This window comes from Notolepis coatsorum, assembly GCF_963971535.1.
Source record: "Notolepis coatsorum genome assembly, chromosome: 4".
NCBI classification, from domain to species: Eukaryota; Metazoa; Chordata; class Actinopteri; order Aulopiformes; family Paralepididae; genus Notolepis; species Notolepis coatsorum.
Window position 1 is genome coordinate 196070956 of NC_140168.1, and position 18260 is coordinate 196089215.

Sequence of the window (18260 nt, forward strand, 5' to 3'; positions counted from 1 at the left end):
CTCTCCCTTGAAGGAGCACGTCTTCTCCAGAGTCAGACAAGAAGATAGATACCAATTTCCTCTCTCGTACGTTCAGTAGAAGCCTATCTGGCTGCAATCTAGGCTAGCTGATCCGTGCCCGCTTCCATTTGTTCGTACTAAGCTAGGCTAGCTGGTCCGTACCCGCTTCCATTCGTTTGTGCTAAGCTAGGCTAGCTCATCTGTATCCACTTTCATTCGTTTGTGCTAAGCTAGGCTAGTTCATCCGTATCCACTTCCATTCGATTGTGCTAAGCTAGGCTAGCTGATCCATTCCCGCTTCCATTCATTTGTGCTAGGCTAGCTGGTCCGTACCAGCTTCCATTAGTTTGTGCTAAGCTAGGCTTGCTGATCCCTATCCGCTTCCATTTGTTTGTGCTAAGCTAGGCTAGCTGATCCGTTTGGGAGCATGTCTATGTTCCCCGGGTCCTATGTTCCCCGGGTCCTATGTTCCCCGATTGATTGATTGATTGATTGATTGATTGAAAATGTTAGACCACCAGCCCTGATTCCAAACTCTAACCTTAACCAACTTCGAAAGAGGACCTTATCTTAACCAGTTTGAAAAAAGGCGGATATTAATAATTAATAAAATAATAAAAATGTATAAAATGTTCAATCAATTAATCAATCAATCAAGGAACATAGGACCCGGGGAACATAGGGATGATCCCATCCGTTTCCGCTTCCATTCGTTTATGCTAAGCTAGGCTAGCTCATCCGTATCCACTTGCATTCGTTTGTGATAAGCTAGGCTAGCTCATTTGTATCCACTTCCATTTGATTGTGCTAAGCTAGGCTAGCTCATCTGTATCCACTTCCATTTGTTTGTGCTAAGCTAGGCTAGCTCATCCGTATCCACTTCCATTTGTTTGTGCTAAGCTAGGCTAGCTCATCCGTATCCACTTCCATTCGATTGTGCTAAGCTAGGCTAGCTCATCCGTATCTGCTTCCATTAGTTTCTGTTAAGCTAGGCTAGCTGATCCATACCAGCTTCCATTAGTTTCAGTCAGGGTTCAGGACTGGCCATAGCACAGAATCAGCCCTCCTTAAAGTGTCAAATGACCTACTCCTCGCCGCTGACAACCGTGACTGCTCTGTTTTAATGCTGCTTGACCTCAGTGCAGCTTTCGACACTGTTGATCACACCATTTTATTAGATTGTCTCCAACATGGGGTTGGTGTCAGTGACACTGCACTAGCATGGTTCTCCTCCTATCTCACAAATAGAAGCGTTGCTGTCAACATCACCAACTGCTCCTCCCCCTCAACCTCCCTCTCCTGTGGGGTCCCGCAAGGGTCCATCCTTGGCCCGATCCTGTTCTCCCTTTACATGCTACCCCTTGGTTCAATCATTCAGAAGCACAACATCTCTTTTCACTGTTATGCTGACGACACACAGCTTTACGTTTCCCTGAAACCTAACAACCAGTCTCTACTTAACAGTCTCATATCCTGCCTGGATGATGTTAAATGTTGGATGGCACAAAACATTCTACAACTAAATCAAAACAAATGCGAAATAATCCTCTTCGGTCCCCCAGACGCTGTCACCACCCTTACCAACATCCTTGGCAACCTGTCCTCCCTGGTCAAGCCCTATGTCAAGAACCTAGGTGTAATTTTTGATCCACAATTTAAATTTGACAGACAAGTGAACTTAGTGGTAAAGGCATGTTTTTCCAACTACGCACCATTGCCAAACTCAAAGCCCTTCTCTCCCCTACAGACCTTCAGAGAGTGATCCACACCTTCATTTCATCTAGATTAGACTACTGCAACTCCCTCTATATAGGCATTAACCAGTCTTCCCTGTCCCGCTTACAACTGGTACAAAACGCTGCTACCAGACTGTTGACCGGAACCCGCAAGAGAGACCACATCACCCCTGTCCTTGCCTCCCTTCATTGGCTCCCAGTACGCTACAGGATTCTTTTTTTAGGTTCTCCTATTTGTTTTTAAAGCCCTTAATGGTCACCCCCCCTCCTACATCTCAGACCTCCTATCCCCCTATTCCAACACCAGGTCCCTCAGGTCAGCCGATCAGAGGCTCCTGACAGTCCAGAGGTCTAACGTCAAGCTCAGGGGGGGCCGTGCCTTTGCTATCGCAGCCCTTGAACTGTGGAACAGCATCCCCACCTCCATTAGGCTCGCCCCCTCGATAGATGCCTTCAAATCGAGGCTCAAAACCCACTTCTACCTACTAGCCTTTCCCGTTCACTGACTCATGCCCTGTTTTCCTATGTGTTTGCCTGTGTGCCCTCCCATAAAACGGTGTGTGATTCTTGACTTTATGTATCTATGTGTACCTACTCTCTGTACAGCACTTTGGTTGACACGCGTCATGTGAAATGTGCTATATAAATAAATCTGATTGATTGATTGTGCTAAGCTAGGCTAGCTGATCCGTTTCCGCTTCCATTAGTTTGTGCTAAGCTAGGCTAGCTGATCCGTATCCGCTTCCATTCGTTTGTGCTAAGCTAGGCTAGCTGATCCGTACCCGCTTCCATTCGTTTGTGCTAAGCTAGGCTAGCTCATCCCTATCCGCTTCCATTCGTTTGTGCTAAGCTAGGCTTGCTCATCCGTATCTGCTTCTTTTCGTTTGTGTTAAGCTAGGCTAGCTCATCCGTATCCACTTCCATTTGTTTGTGTTAAGCTAGGCTAGCTCATCCGTATCCACTTCCATTTGATTGTGTTAAGCTAGGCGAGCTCATTCGTATCCGCTCCCATTAGTTTCTGCTAATCCATGATCAGAACAGCCAATCAAGAAATTTAACTATTCTCCATTTTCCCTGCTGAAGGATTTGGGGTGCTTTTTCAATGTATGTGATGTATAGATTGGGGGGAGATGATCACAGCTAAAACGGTGAGATCGAAATGTGCATGGAAGACGGTGATAGAAGAAGCGGTTCAGAGGCAGTAGCCAGTAGAATGTTTAGCAGCCAGCCGAATGTTTTGCATTCCTTGCAAGAACAAATTGATAAGAGCGAGTGTACTGTAGGCCCATAGCAGGAGGGAGAGAGGTTCATCTTAATGAAACGTGAAATGTGTGTAAAGGTTAAACGCGGTTGTCATGACAGCGCGGCACATGACAATCAGAAGGCGGGGCCGTCGTTGTTACGACGAAGATCTATAAGTCGAACGGTGTTTCCGGGTGTAAGGCAGACCAAGAGCGAGTAGGACTGAGATCACACAGAAGACACTCTCTCCTCTCATCACAGAGAGGAGGGGGGGGGGGGGGGGGGGGAGAATGCCACATCATCATTAGCTTCGGCTAACGCGAGGAGGGTTAGGCTAAAGACCAGGCCTGAACACTATTGGACTGAATAACAAAAGGACGATAGACGAACACACCGAAAGATCATTAGAATAGACTCTTCAAGGACAATACAATATGTTAACATCTGAGCTGAGGTTTCTGTTTATCAAATAAAACCACGCTTTTCCTTGTAAGGTATTTCACGTTGTCGAAGTGTCGGATTCTTACGGAGGTGGAGAATTATTATGGTTTGCGGATTGTACTAACGGGGAGAGATAAGGATCTTATCTGCCAGTATAGGAGACGTCAGGACCATTAAAATGACACAACGCAGAGGAATTGGATGGAGAGCCAAGCAGACGAAGACGTGATACTGGCCAGTTTGATCAGGATCTAACACTGCAGACCCCTGGGGAACCCCTCAAGGACCCCTGGAGGTCCCCGTACCCCACGTTGAGAAGCACTGAATTAGCTCATCATCAAAAACTGCGTCAGATTATACAGAAGCATAACCGACAGTGCACAGATCACTAGCTAATAGGGGCGTAACACAACGCCACTATCTGTATCTGTTTAGAGCTCCACAATATCCGAGTGAACCCGAAGTGCCAGAAATACATTTGACATCACACCGAAGATCTGGGTCCATAATATTTCAAAAGAGCCATTCAAAAGGAATTACTGATCTAGAGTCAGCAGCAGTCTGTTCGTTTTAATAAGGCCATGATGATGTAAGACGAACATCCCTAGTCACTGGCCCCAGATCTGTGCTCCTGCCCTGGGCAGCCCTGTGAACAAAAGCGTGCCCTGCTGGTCCATCTTGGTCTCCGTCAGTCCCTCGCACCCCCAGATCTGGAATGAAAGGCAGAACAGAACAGCGGGTCACGTCGTCTCAGACTCAGAGAACGCTGGCCTCGTTACTTTGCCGACGGGGGGGGGGGTTCACAGTCTAAGTGCTTACAAACAGCGATTTCCCGGCTATTTACGACACCGCTTTTTGCGTCTGCCTTTACATGAAAATGCAATATCGATGAGTCACTCTCTCTCTCTCTCTGCACAAAATACCCTCTCTCTTCAGCCACGCTGCCTGATTGGTCGAAGGGTGTCACATTAAGTCAGGTGGCGCCGAGGAATGATGGCGGCCGGAAAGGAGTGGAATGCGCGTTGGCAGCCGTGTGTGGAATTAGAGGAGGCCGGCGACGACTCGCCTGTTGTCCAGTCAGTCGGGCGTGGATGTTGCTAGGTGGTGATAATAACCCTGCGATGACTCATCGTTCACTCGCGTGTCTCTTTCTACAGGGTTACGAGGAGGAGGAGGAGGAGGAAGAGGAGGAGGAGGAAGGCGAGGCTTTCGACGTGACACTGACCAAGAACGCACAGGGACTGGGGATCACTATCGCCGGCTATGTGGGAGACAAGAACTCAGGTGAGGGACGCCAGTGATACAGGATATATATACATATCTCCGACCCGCCCTCTTTTATAGATCCTCCAATCGCCACTTTGTTTGAACCGAGGGCGATCGGAGGGTCATGAAAAGAGGGCAGGGTTTGAGACAGGTCAATTGTATTAGTATATCATGGTAAATTATAAATTTGTTCTTCACATTTTACTAGGGATGTCCGATATTATCGGCCTACTGATATTATCGGCCGGTATTGGCATTAAAATGTGATATCGGAAATGATCGGTATCGGTTTTCAAATATTTATTTTTTATTTTTTATTTTAAATGTTTTACATTTATTTAACCTTTATTTACCCAGTCAAGCAAGTAAGAACAAATTCTGATTTTATTTATTGTCAAAAGTATGCATAATGTTGTGTTAATTCCACAAAAAGAGATATGTGTAATGTTAATTACCTGAAATTATTCAGTTTTTTGGGGGGGGAACCCTGCATATATCGGTATCGGTTGATATCGGTTGATATCGGTATCGGAAATTAAGAGTTGGACAATATCGGTATATCGGTATCGGTAAAAAAGCCAATATCGAACATCCCTACATTTTACCCATTCACTCACACATTCACACACCGACGGCGGAGGCAACCATGCAAGGTGCCGACCTTCTCATCGGGAGCAGTTAGGGGTTATAAGTGTCTCACTCAAGGACACTTTGACACGCTGCAGGGAGGAGCCGGAATTTAGCCGTGAACCTTTCAAATTACACTGAAAAAGTGATGGATACATTTTTGTTTTGATTGAATATCGGGTCGCTGTTTCAAACCCCTCGAAATTAATAATGTGAATCACTGAGCATAACATGCAATAACATAACCTGTAATAACTAGTGCTGTCAGGCGATTACAAAAATGTATCTAATTAATTACAGGATTTGCAATTAATTAATCTAATTAATCACATTTTAATCACATAACCATTTTAGGCCTGATATTCTATATTATATAATCATATTTCAAATGGCATAATAATAATAATAATAATAATAATAATAATAATAATAATAATAATAATAATAATAATAATAATAATAATAATAATAATAATAATAATAATAATAATAATAATAATAATAATAATAATAATAATAACTTTGTTTTATATAGCGCCTTTCAGAGGACCCACGGTCGCTTTACATAGGGGGGGGGGGGGATGACAAATTAACAAACATAGTGGACAGACACAACATATACATATAAAGTGAGAAAGTTAGGGGTTAAAGGCCAAGTTGAAGAGGTGGGTTTTGAGCAGTTTTTTTTTTTAAATGAGTCCAGGGTTGGGGCGGTGCGGAGTTCTGCGGGGAGGGAGTTCCAGAGGGTGGGAGCTGCCACACTGAAAGCTCTGTCCCCGAAAGTCCGTAGTCTGGTTCGGGGGATGGAGAGCTGACCAGTGTCCATGGATCACAGGGACCGTGACTGAGTGTAGGGGTGGAGGAGGTCAGTGAGGTACTGAGGTGCCAGGGCGTGAAGGGATTTGTAGGTGAGCAGGAGGGTTTTGTAGGTGATGCGGGATTTGATGGGGAGCCAGTGGAGGTGGATGAGGGCGGGGGTGATGTGCTGCCAGGGTTTGGTGCGGGTTAGAACCCTGGCAGCTGAATTTTGAACATACTGGAGCCTGTCCAGGGTTTTGCTTGGGACCCCGGACAGGACCCCGTTGCAGTAGTCCAGGCGGGAGGTGACGAAGGCGTGGATGAGGGTCTTGGCTGTGGTGTCGGAAAGTGATGGTCGGAGTCTGGAAATGTTTCTGAGGTGAAAGAAGGCGGATTTGGTGAGGGAATTGACATGGGATTGATAGGAAAGGGTGGAGTCCAGGATAACGCCCAGGTTGCGGACCTTAGGGGATGGGGAGATGGAGCAGCCGTCTATGTTGAGGGTGAGATCCCCAACCTTCCGGAGCAGGGCCTTGGGTGCCACAACCATGAGCTCGGTTTTATTGTTGTTGAGTTTGAGGAGATTAGATGACATCCAGGTTTTTATTTCGTGTGTCTGGATGGCAGAATTCAGTACTGTATCTACAAAACCTTCTGTTTAATCATCCTTTATTAATTTGCTTAGATTTTTCAGGTCTGGTCAATTTTAGCATGGTGTTATTCACAGTCAAAGATAAACATTTTTTTATTGATATTCTCATTTGGTTCATTACAATTTACTCAAGCCTAGTAACTAACAGACACAGTATTTCTGACACTGGGAATACATTCCCTGAGATCCATAGATGTCCCTACAATCAGATACCAAGAACATGTAAATGGACCATATTAAAAAAAGTCTGTAAATGTGTATTCTACGTTCTTATGGAATGAATTATTTTTTATGAATTTTGAGTTAATTTTCATAACGTGATAATTTGCTGTGTAATTAATTAATCTAATTAACGTGATAAACTGACAGCCCTAGTAATAACATAACCATTGTATGGATTTAAGTGTGGTTTCTGAACGGGGCGGTACCCCGCCCCAGGGGGCAGTGGCGGCTCGCCACTAGGGGCGCAAGGGCGCCGACCCACCTGCTGGCCAGCTGCTGTTAAATCAGAGAAGAAGACAATAAAACTTTTTCGTTTTTGTGTTTTATAGCCCTATAAATAATATAAACATGTTTAAAATGAATAATATTTACTCATTTTAAGTATGTTTGTATTTCCAATGCACAATATAACGTTATTATCTAAATTAAAAAAACATCGTTTTCATGAGCAGGAAGTGACGTTTTTTTTTATTTTTTCGTATTTCTCGCCCGGGCTAGAAGCGATAGCGCTCTGAGTGCGCGTCACAGTTTGATCGCTGTCTCCGTCACAGCCAATCAGTGCATACGGCGTTGTGCGTTGAAATATGACTATTATGTTGGAATCCGAGCGCGATTTGAAGCAGTCTAGGCAGCAGCGTGAACTTCCGTGAAGAATTTCCATAGCCGCATTTCGCGGAGACGCTCTCTGATTGGCCGACGCCAGTATTTTTTTCCATGGCAGAATTTCACAGAGACGATCTCTGATTGGCCGAATCCAATTTCTAATGTTCCAATTCTAGCTTCTAGCTTGGTTCCTAGGTTGGGCTAGGTTGTTTGTCTTAGCGTGCCGTGACTGCAAGTTCTTTAGACTGTTAAGCTTAGGCACTCTTTCAAAGTTGGTTAAGGTTAGAGTTTGTCTTAGAGCATGGCGATAGAACGCCAGGTAGTTTGCAGTCTGTTCGAGCGGAAATGGACAAAGGAATGTACTTGTTGAGTGTTGTGCTAACGAGCTCAGCTAACACTTGGCTAACAAGCTATATGGCGGATTATACACGTTTATCAAGCTCTCCTGCCCTGGACGTTTCAACTAAACAGTGAGTCTCTCTCTCTCTCTCTCTCTCTCTCTCTCTCTCTCTCTCTCTCTCTCTCTCTCTCTCTCTCTCTCTCTCTCTCTCTCTGCTTAACGTTAACGTTTGTAAATAGTTTTTTTTAGGAGCAGTACTACTGCTGGCCATTCATGAAGCGAGACATTGCTGATTGTTTATTTATTTTATAACACAAGACTATGACTACCAACTGCCTAGCCAGCCGTGTATCAATCTTGGATGCAATAATAACGTTACTTACCACACTGACTATGTCGATGGCTCATTGATTTAACTACTGCAGCTCTCTCGGATTGAAAATACGTGGATTATGGCTTGTTCAATATCGTCTATGTTTGAATGAATGAATGAATGAGAACTTTATTAACAGATTGCAGAATGGGTACAATACAGTACGGCTCAATACACACAATTGTTAAGGGGATGCAGACCAGAGAAAGACGTTTGTCTTGTTTACATCAGGGTCCCAGATTTTCGATTCATATCGATAGTTTAATAGCTAGCCTTGGCTCGTTTAACAATATGCAAAATATGTGTACAGCCCTGTACTCATACTGAAGTTATTCTTGGTATATAATAGGTCTGATTGTGTAACGAATCGATTCCACGTCGCGCTGTGTGTGAGAGAGAGAAGGAGAGAGGGAGAGATCTGCCTGTGTTTGGAGACGGGCGAGTTTTGTTTCTAACTTTTCTATTTATATTGTGTTTCAAGTTGTGAATTAGAGTCTAGACTATACTTTATTTGACTGGTTGTGTGTTGTTGTAGTAACAGCTGAGCGACTCGTTCATAAGAGCCGATTCATTGCCGTGAGCGTGAGTCGAATCGCTCACGTCTTGCCATGAGTCTTGCGTGGTACAGTACTGTACTGTACATGTTTGCAACATATTTGGTATAGCGCCCCTAGTGGCGAAGTACCCACCGGCCGCCACTGCCAGGGGGCCTTCAGAGAGGGTCAGAGGGCCGCTGGGTGCAGAGCTGAGAGGGGCCACTCGTTTATTTGAGTTATTATTAGGGATACACCGATCCGATATTGGTATCGGTATCGGCCGCCGATATCACTAAAATAGCTGGATCGGGTATCGGTAGGAAAAAATAATAGGATATATTTTTTTTATATTATAATAATAAATAAAATAAGAAATAACAATTCATTACATTTATATCTATGTGTTAATTTGTTATATTTAGTTTCACTAAGTTAGGCAAGTAATGTTTTATGTCAAGCCTGATGTTGCCTTGCACAAAAGAATGATCCCAGTCTCTTCCACACAGTGACAGTGAGGCATACCGTTTATTAATTGAATGAATGAAGTTTATTTTCTGTCTTTGTTTACAACAAATCAAAAACACACTTGTGATCCTTTACAATTCTTAAAAACTAAATATATTTTAATATAAATGAAAAAAAAAGGTGGACATTTTATTAGTATTTTTTTACTTTTTTGAACAATGGGTATCAGATCGGTATCGGCCGATACCCAAACACAGGTATCGGTATCGGGACTGAAAAAGTCGGATCGGTGCATCCCTAGTTATTATCTGTTACGGTGAGGTAAGGTGGAGGTAGAACCCAAGGCAGCAGGACGAGAGTGAGCAGGGATATGAGGCAGGAGACAACGATCACGATTTTAAGAGCTTTTACTTAGCCACGACAAATGTACAAAAAGCACACAATAATAGGCACAGTCGCACTGGCCCTAAATACAAACAACACCTAACCAGAAGATGGACTGAACACATGAAAACAAAAGTAACATACACTTACTTTAGACAGAACACAACTACAGGGCAAGGACGACGTTTGACAAAGACATCACAGGAACAGGTAACAAGGAGGAATGACTCCACAAGCATCTCAACAAACCACAGACCATAAATACTGACACTAATTAACACTAATTAATAATGGACGACAGCTGGGGGAAGAAAGGCATAATAACTAGAACTAATACAAATATCAACACAACAGGAACAAGGACTAGGCTATACAACACACAGAATCAGAGATACAAACACAGAGAACAACCTAAACAGATAACAATTGTAACATCAACAATAAATGCAACGACAGCAAACTGTTTAGGAGGTTTATCACCACAGCGTGCATCATCTGTAAAAGATCACTAGATGGCGCCATGATACCACTATTCACCTCTTCATACTGTCTGTTCCTTGTGTGGGACAGCGAGACCCATTGTTCACACTGTGGTGTTGACTCTCCCAGCCTTGGGCAGGTCTGGGAGTGTAACAATTATCATTGTTTTAATATCAGAACAACAACTTGACCGGAACCAGAGAGGAGCCTACATGCAGTGAAGCACAATCAAAATCCAAAATCACACTTCAGAAACAGGGAAAGTGTCACTTTTTAACAAAGAAACGGTTTATTTTTTGTAATGTTTAATTTATACACATTTGGTCGTAAAAAGTATAATGATTCAAATCAGAATCCAGAAAATAACAAAAATACCGACCAACAAATTGAGCCAAAACATTAATGACTGAGAATTTCATAGATACCCATGATAAACAGAAAACAATCATAACTGAGAGCCGGAAATGTAATTCCCATTGTGTGTGGGGGGTTGAGGGGGCGTTATGGAACATGGACGTTAGGGGGGTTGAGGGGGCGTTATGGAACATGGACGTTAGGGGGGTTGAGGGGGTGTTATGGAACATGGATTTTAGGGGGACGTTATGGAACATGGACGTTAGGGGGGTTGAGGGGGCGTTATGGAACATGGATGTTAGGGGGGTTGAGGGGGCGTTATGGAACATGGATGTTAGGGGGGTTGAGGAGGCGTTATGGAACATGGATGTTAGGGGGGTTGAGGGGGTGTTATGGAACGTCATGGATGTTAGGGGGCTTGAGGGGGTGTTATGGAACATGGATGTTAGGGGGGTTGAGGGGGTGTTATGGAACATGGACGTTAGGGGGGTTGAGGGGGCGTTATGTAACATGGACGTTAGGGGGGTTGAGGGAGTGTTATGGAACATGGATGTTAGGGGGGTTGAGGGGGTGTTATGGAACATGGATGTTAGGGGGGTTGAGGGGGTGTTATGGAACATGGACAAAATGGGGGTGTTATGGAACATGGACGTTAGGGGGGTGTTATGGAACATGGACGTTAGGGGTGGCGTTATGGAACATGGACGTTAGGGGGGGGGGCGTTATGGAACATGGATGTTAGGGGGGGGGCGTTATGGAACATGGACGTTAGGGGGGGTGTTATGGAACATGGATGTTAGGGGGGCGTTATGGAACATGGATGTTAGGGGGGAAGGGGCGTTATGGAACATGGATGTTAGGGGGGGGGGTGTTATGGAACATGGACGTTAGGGGGGCGTTATGGAACTTGGACGTCAGATAGGGGTGGGTTGTGGAACATGGATGTCAGATAGGGGGCGTTATGGAACATGGATGTCAGATAGGGTTATAGAACATGGATGTCATATAGGGGGGTTATAGAACATGGATGTCAGATAGGGGGGTTATGGAACATGGATGTCAGATAGGGGGGGGTGTTATCGAACATGGATGTCAGATAGGGGGGGGGGGGGGGGGGCGTTATGGAACATGGATGTCAGATAGGGGGCATTATGGAACATGGCTGTCAGATAGGGGGGGGGGGGGCGTTATGGAACATGGATGTCAGATAGGGGGGGGGGGGGGGCGTTATGGAACATGGATGTCAGATAGGGGGGGCATTATGGAACATGGCTGTCAGATAGGGGGCGGTCGTTATGGAACATGGCTGTCACATAGGGGGGGGGGGGGGGGCGTTATGGAACATGGATGTCAGATAGGGGAGCTTTATGGAACATGGATGTCAGATAGGGGGCGTTATGGAACATGTATGTCAGATAGGGGGGGCGTTATGGAACATGGATGTCAGATAGGGGGCGTTATGGAACATGGATGTCAGATAGGGGGCGTTATGGAACATGGATGTCAGATAGGGGGGCGTTATGGAACATGGATGTCAGATAGGGGGCGTTATGGAACATGGATGTCAGATAGGGGGGGGGGGGGGCGTTTGAGAAGCACAAAAGGCTCATGGAAGGGGGGTTTGTTTACATCAGCAGAGACTGCAATTATTTGTATGAAACATTATTTACTATACAAGAAATCCTTAGAATTATTCTATCTTATGGCATAATACATCAAAACAAAATGATTTCGAGGCACTGTGAGCCAACCGCAAGCCTAGAAGATACATCTTGGGATAGCGGATTCACACCAGCCCTACTTACAAAATTGCCGGCCGTGACATTGTAAACAACATCACCTCTAATAGCTTTCTAACATCAGACACTGTTCCAAGGACGACATTTTCCTCTGTTTGTTTATTCGGTTATGAAAATATACCATTTTCTGGTCCCACTTCTCTGAGTTTAAAAGTTATCTCCACATACTACATACTGCACCTTTCATTTAAAGAGACTTGTTTTTTCAACTTGCAGTGAACAGGGAACATGAAATATGGCTTTTAAAACGCTTTGAAACACGCATTGCCTTTACGTTTATGTTTATTTGATTATATAATAAGAATAAGAACAAGTTAAAACATTGTGCAGGAGAGTAGAGAAGCCAAAAATGTGTTATACGAAGATACGGCGATACCTCCCCTTAATATCATTTTTCATACAGGACAAATAAGAACAATAATTATGAAGATATGAAGATACCTTCCCTTAACACATTCCCTGCCACGCACTTTCAGCATCTTATACCATTCTCTGTCAGTACTGTAAGTCTATGGAGATGTTCACCTTCTTTGCAGGGCTATAACTTTTTAAATTGTATTGCTAAATTGACATTACTATGGCCCATTCAACATCGATTATCTATCGTTCAGGATGTAGCAACCTTTTACTTTTTCATGCATACATTCATACGAAAATACCGTCTAGAATATAAATGTTTTTATCGTTTTCTGCAGTAATTCCTAGAACGTGAGATATCTGGCATAAACGCATATATAGATTATCAAATGCTGTTTGTTGCCGATCCACGCTATATTAAAAATGTCAACTGTACATGATCCTAAACGTTATGACTGATCATGCGCGGATGAACGGAGGGGGGGGGGGTCGTTTATAATTCCGTGATCGTCGTTAAATGCTTTATGTAGTCTGGGTGATATATAGATCAGAGCAGTTTGCATGGATAATAATAAACAAACAGACTGAAAGTAACGTCAACATCCTCTTACCGTTGGGCGATGAGACTGGAGCAAAAAGATCCCAGTTATTTGATGGGGATCGAGTCGATCCATTTCCGGTTTGTATAATAATAATACACGCCCAAATCATGTCGATTATTGAGTTATGGCAGCGATCCATATCCACGGTGTGTGGCTAGAGACCCGCAACGATATGCGAGTGGCCGGACGCATTTCGGAGACGCACCGAGATCCAACCGGCCATTTCCGGTTTGGCAACTCGCCGATCATCCACCAGGGGGCAGTATTGAAGCGTTGCAGAGTTGTGCCGGCTCACACAGCATCAGACCAGGCTCCGTGAGGGAAATATGAATAACATTGCGAAAATATGAAATATGATCTCAATAACGTTGTATGCCGTGGATTGGCAGAATTCGCATGAACTTGAAACCCGTCGTACGACGTTTATGGCGCAGGATGTGTTAATATCATTATTCATACAGAACAAATAAGAACAATTGGCCTCATGCATGAAGCGATATAAGAACAGATTTCGTTCTTAACTAGCATTTCCTCTTACTTTGTTCTTACCTGGGATTCAGCAACGTTTTCTTAATGTTGCTTTTTTCTCAGGCAAGAACGAATTATAAGAGTGGTCGAGAGCACTCTTACCGAAATAAGAAACTCTTACCAAAAATTAAATTAAAAAAGCATACCATTTGTTGTGAAGGGCCAGATTAAACTGAATATATATATGTATCGTTTGATATACCTTGTATATTATTTATATACACGGAATATCCCTTTACCTGCGTACAGACCAGAGTAATATTCGCTCTCCTATTGGACAGCGGCCCCAGGCGCCAACGACCAAGCCCCCAACGGCAAGTTCAAAGACAACTCTGGGCATGTCAGAACATGCCCAGAGTCTGCGTAGTAATACGAGACAAGAACTGAGGTTGGGACTAGATATTCACTTAAGTATAAATACGGCGCAGGTGTAAACGGCAGTACCTTACCTAAACCTTACCCCACCTTCACCACGAGTCAACGTGCAGTGAAGTGAGCAACCTTGCATCTAAATAGAGCATTGAGAACCACGTGCGAATAGAATGTTAAAGTGTCAGAGTTTAATGAAGTAACGTCAAGTTCGACCTAGTTTAATGTGAAGTATAGTGCACAGGAGAATCGGCATCGGCGATTGCAGAACCATTTCTGGTTGGATTATATTGCTTTGGGACCGTGACCACCGGAGAAGAGCACCGTTGATTCCACTGTCGTTTGGGATTTAACCTCGTGAGGATTACCATTCGGGCCCGCCTCGTGGAAGGGGCTGGCTGGTTGTCGTCAATGCTGTCGAGCATATTGGATTACAACTATTGCTTTTGTCTGCTGATCAAGGGAGTACAAGCACCGGCTCCTGTACTTGGAGCCTCTTTATTCCTCGTTGACTCAGACTGGGTACCCGAACATTCCTCTACCCCTCCCGGCTTTACACCCTGGAGGGAACCCAGTGTCTCCAGTTGGTACCGGTGTTGCCCTATATAATTGCTATACCACAGGTGGCGTCAGCTTAGACCCATCATAGTATTCCTACTATTCTCATTGACTTATGCTCTTGACTGACTTTACGTATATTCTTCGCCATATAAGCGCGACCCTAATTCTCAATGTGTAACCTAACGTTGCCTAATAATAATAAATAACCCTCCAATAGAATTTCTGTGTCAATGCCGTGTTCTTGTGTGGGTGTTCACCATCAATATTTGATGTACTGTTTGACCAGTAATTAAAGTACATAACTAGTAGTGGTTTAATATATCACAATCTTTAATACAGTCAGGGTTTTGTAACCCCTCAGTTACAATTGGTCCTTCGAGCCGGAGGGTATCAGTGTAATATTTAATATAATATTAATATTAACCATGGCCAGCGGTGAACACTCCCCAAGCGGCTCCCCAAAGCTAGAACGCCCGCAGCGCAAACGTCAGCCACCTCCCTATCTGGAGGAATTCGCTTTCGTTCTACCCCCTAGCTTATCTAAACAGACGTTAAATACGGATAAAGCGGATAGTCAAAGCATGTCCAATCCTATCGACTTGGCGACCCTGCCAGTAGAGAACCCAGTGGGTTCAGACCAAACTGACTCAGCTCACGGGGGGGACCAGGTGGGACATGACATGACTATACCTCCAGACAGCGTCACCGGGATAGACCCCGGAGCGCTCCAGGATAAAGAAAGCGCTCCAGGGATAGAACCCGACACACAACCAAGAGAAGAGAACCGCGCCCAGGAGATAGACCTCGGAGCGCGCCAGGAGAACAGATCTCCAACAAGCCCTGTCAGAACCCGATCACCTCCGTCAGTGTCATCCCCCAGCGAGGCGGACCAGATACTGGCGCAAGCTTTGATCGCCACACTGACAGCCTCCACCGAAAGAGACCGACTTCAGGGTGAACGCGACCGGCTTCAAGCAAAGACGCTTGGTGAGCGCGAACACTCCGCCACGGAAAGAGAGCGCCTCCACGCGCAACTCCAAGCGCAAGCCCTTAGTGAGCGCGAACAACGAGAGCGCCTCCAGGCGCAACAATTAAGCGAGCGCGAACACTCTGCAGCGGAACGAGAGCGCCTTCACGCGCAACTCCAAGCGCAAGCCCTTAGTGAGCGCGAACACTCTGCAACTGAACGAGAGCGCTTACAGGCGCAGCAAAGGAGTGAGGACGACCGCATAAGACTGGAGGAGAGGCGCCTTCAGACGGAAGAGAACATCGAACGAGACCGCGCCAATGCACAGCGCAACGCCGCCAATGCCCAGCGCGAAGCAGAGCGCGACCGGCTGCAGGCGCAGATGATAGAACAATTGATTGCCAGGGCGACACCCCCTCTCTCCGCACGGAGCTCCCGGAGATCATCACGACAAGGGTCTAGGGCACCTTCCCCTACCCGACAAAGCGACCCGGGACCCGGCCAACAGGAGGAACCTGTCTACGTCTCCGACCCCCTTCCCCGACCGGTCCATACGAGACCCAGCCACCGGGAAGAACCGGCCTACGTCGCCGAGAGACTGACTAGAAGACTCCAGGACCTAGAAGAGGAAGAGGAAGAGGAGGAATGTCAAGCCCACCAGCAGCAACGTACTCTGGACCAGGAGGCCCAGTACAGCCCCGACCCCAGCCCTGAGTCACTGCACTACAAACCCCCGACCCAACTCGCGGGTGAGTTTGACGTACAGTCAGCACCGAGGAACAGCACCTGGGGACCCGGCCTCTGGTACCCACCAAGTACTAACCCATGACCACACGTACGGGGAGACTCGCCCAGGAGGCCTCTTCCCCTACGCTCACCAATGTGCCAGCCATCCATGGCATCGTACCTTGGCACACCGACGTTCCCAGACTTTATGCGCGAGGACAGAGCACAGTACACGGAATTACGCATGTGTTTGGAGACTATGATGTCCGACGTCCCCGACGAGTCGTACAAATATGCCATCCTCCTCAAGCATCTCAAGGTGCCCAGAGCGCATAACATAGCGCTGGCATATTCCAACTCAAGCACCCCATACTCCGCGGCTCTAGTGGCCCTCGACCAGCGTTATGGACGCATATGGGATTATGTGATCCAAGAAATACGGGATATCGACCGCCTCCCCCCAGCCAAAGACAATAGAGCACTGGATGACCTCTCTATCAAGGTACAATCCCTCGTGGGGATGCTGGGGTCCCAAAAGGAGAAGGGGAGACATGAACTGTATGCAAATTCTAATGTGGAGCGAATACTGGAGAAGCTCCCTCCAGCCCGCCAAGAGCGTTTTCGGCGGCAGAGAGACCACCGCGACCCCAACGGCCCAGAAGCATCCCTCCTAGACCTAGCTGATTTCCTCGCCAGGGAGGTCAGCAGTCTACGACTGGACACATTCGTGTGGAGTGACTCTAGCCCTAGAGATGGACCGCGGAGGTTCAATGACAACCGCCGGTCCGTGACAGTTATGCACCAAGCCGAGGTTGAGCCACGGCAGACGAGCCACAACACCCACGCCAAGGGGGAGTGGAAGATTGTATGCCAGTACTGTGAAAAGGAACATTGGCTGTCTCAATGTGACACTTTCAAGAAGCTGACCGCTGACGAGGTGAGTCAGTGGATCAAAGCCAACCGCCGCTGCGCGCGCAGCCATATGGCAGCTGAGTGCCGTTTAAAGAAGAAATGCAGCAAGTGCGACGGCGCCCACCTGGAGGTCCTGCACGACAGTAACAAGCGTCCGCCAGAAAACCAAAGTGGGCCCGTCACGGTGATGTATCAGGCCGAGGCGGTGTCACCACAGACCAGTCCTGAAACCACCCCCTGGTGTCCCGACTGTCGCAGCAGACACGGGGACCCACAGTGCCACCCGTACTACCCCGAGTCGGCGCCACCACCGCCGAGTTACAACTCCCCCACCAGAGAGGAATGGGAGATCGTCTGTACCTACTGCGACGGCGGACACTGGCTGGCACAGTGCGACGAATACAAGACACTGAACCCAGTCCAAATTGATCAGTGGCGTGAGACGGACCAGGCGGGCGCCGCTCACCGCGCATCACTGTGCGGGGCCCACCAGAGAAGATTAGCCAAATGAGGCAACCGACCAACAGGAGTGCTCCACATAGACCCCAAGCAGAGCGGGACCCCCCGAGTGCTCATCAAAGTGGTCAGAGTGCTCCTGAGTTACGAGGACAAGGTCCTGGACACTTACGCCGTCCTAGACGATGGGTCTGAAAAGACTCTCCTCCTCGCTTCCGCCGCAGCCCAGTTGGGCCTGCGGGGTAACAAAGAAACAATGACAATCCGTACCATTAGAAGAGACCGGAAGACCATAAAGGGTGAAAATGATTCCTTCACGATAGCAGCGGTCGAGCAGCCTGAGAAGCAGTATAGCATCACTAACGTCTTCACCAGCCACGACATAGGCCTGACAAGCTACAACTACCCCATCCCACAGCTGATGGCGAAGTACGTGCACCTACGTCAACTACCTATACCGCTCA

General features: G+C 46.4%; 1 protein-coding gene across 1 annotated transcript in view; it reads left to right on the forward strand.

Annotated features, from left to right (window-relative positions):
- The window catches only part of LOC311226789 (multiple PDZ domain protein-like), a gene marked incomplete at its 3' end in the record, with an annotated part of 241582 nt that overhangs the window by 78409 nt on the left and 144913 nt on the right, over positions 1–18260 (forward strand). Inside the window, exon 9 of the mRNA XM_084312194.1 lies at positions 4577–4703. Within this exon, the coding sequence (XP_084168320.1) occupies positions 4577–4703 (127 nt within the window). The remainder of the gene's footprint in view (positions 1–4576; positions 4704–18260) is intronic.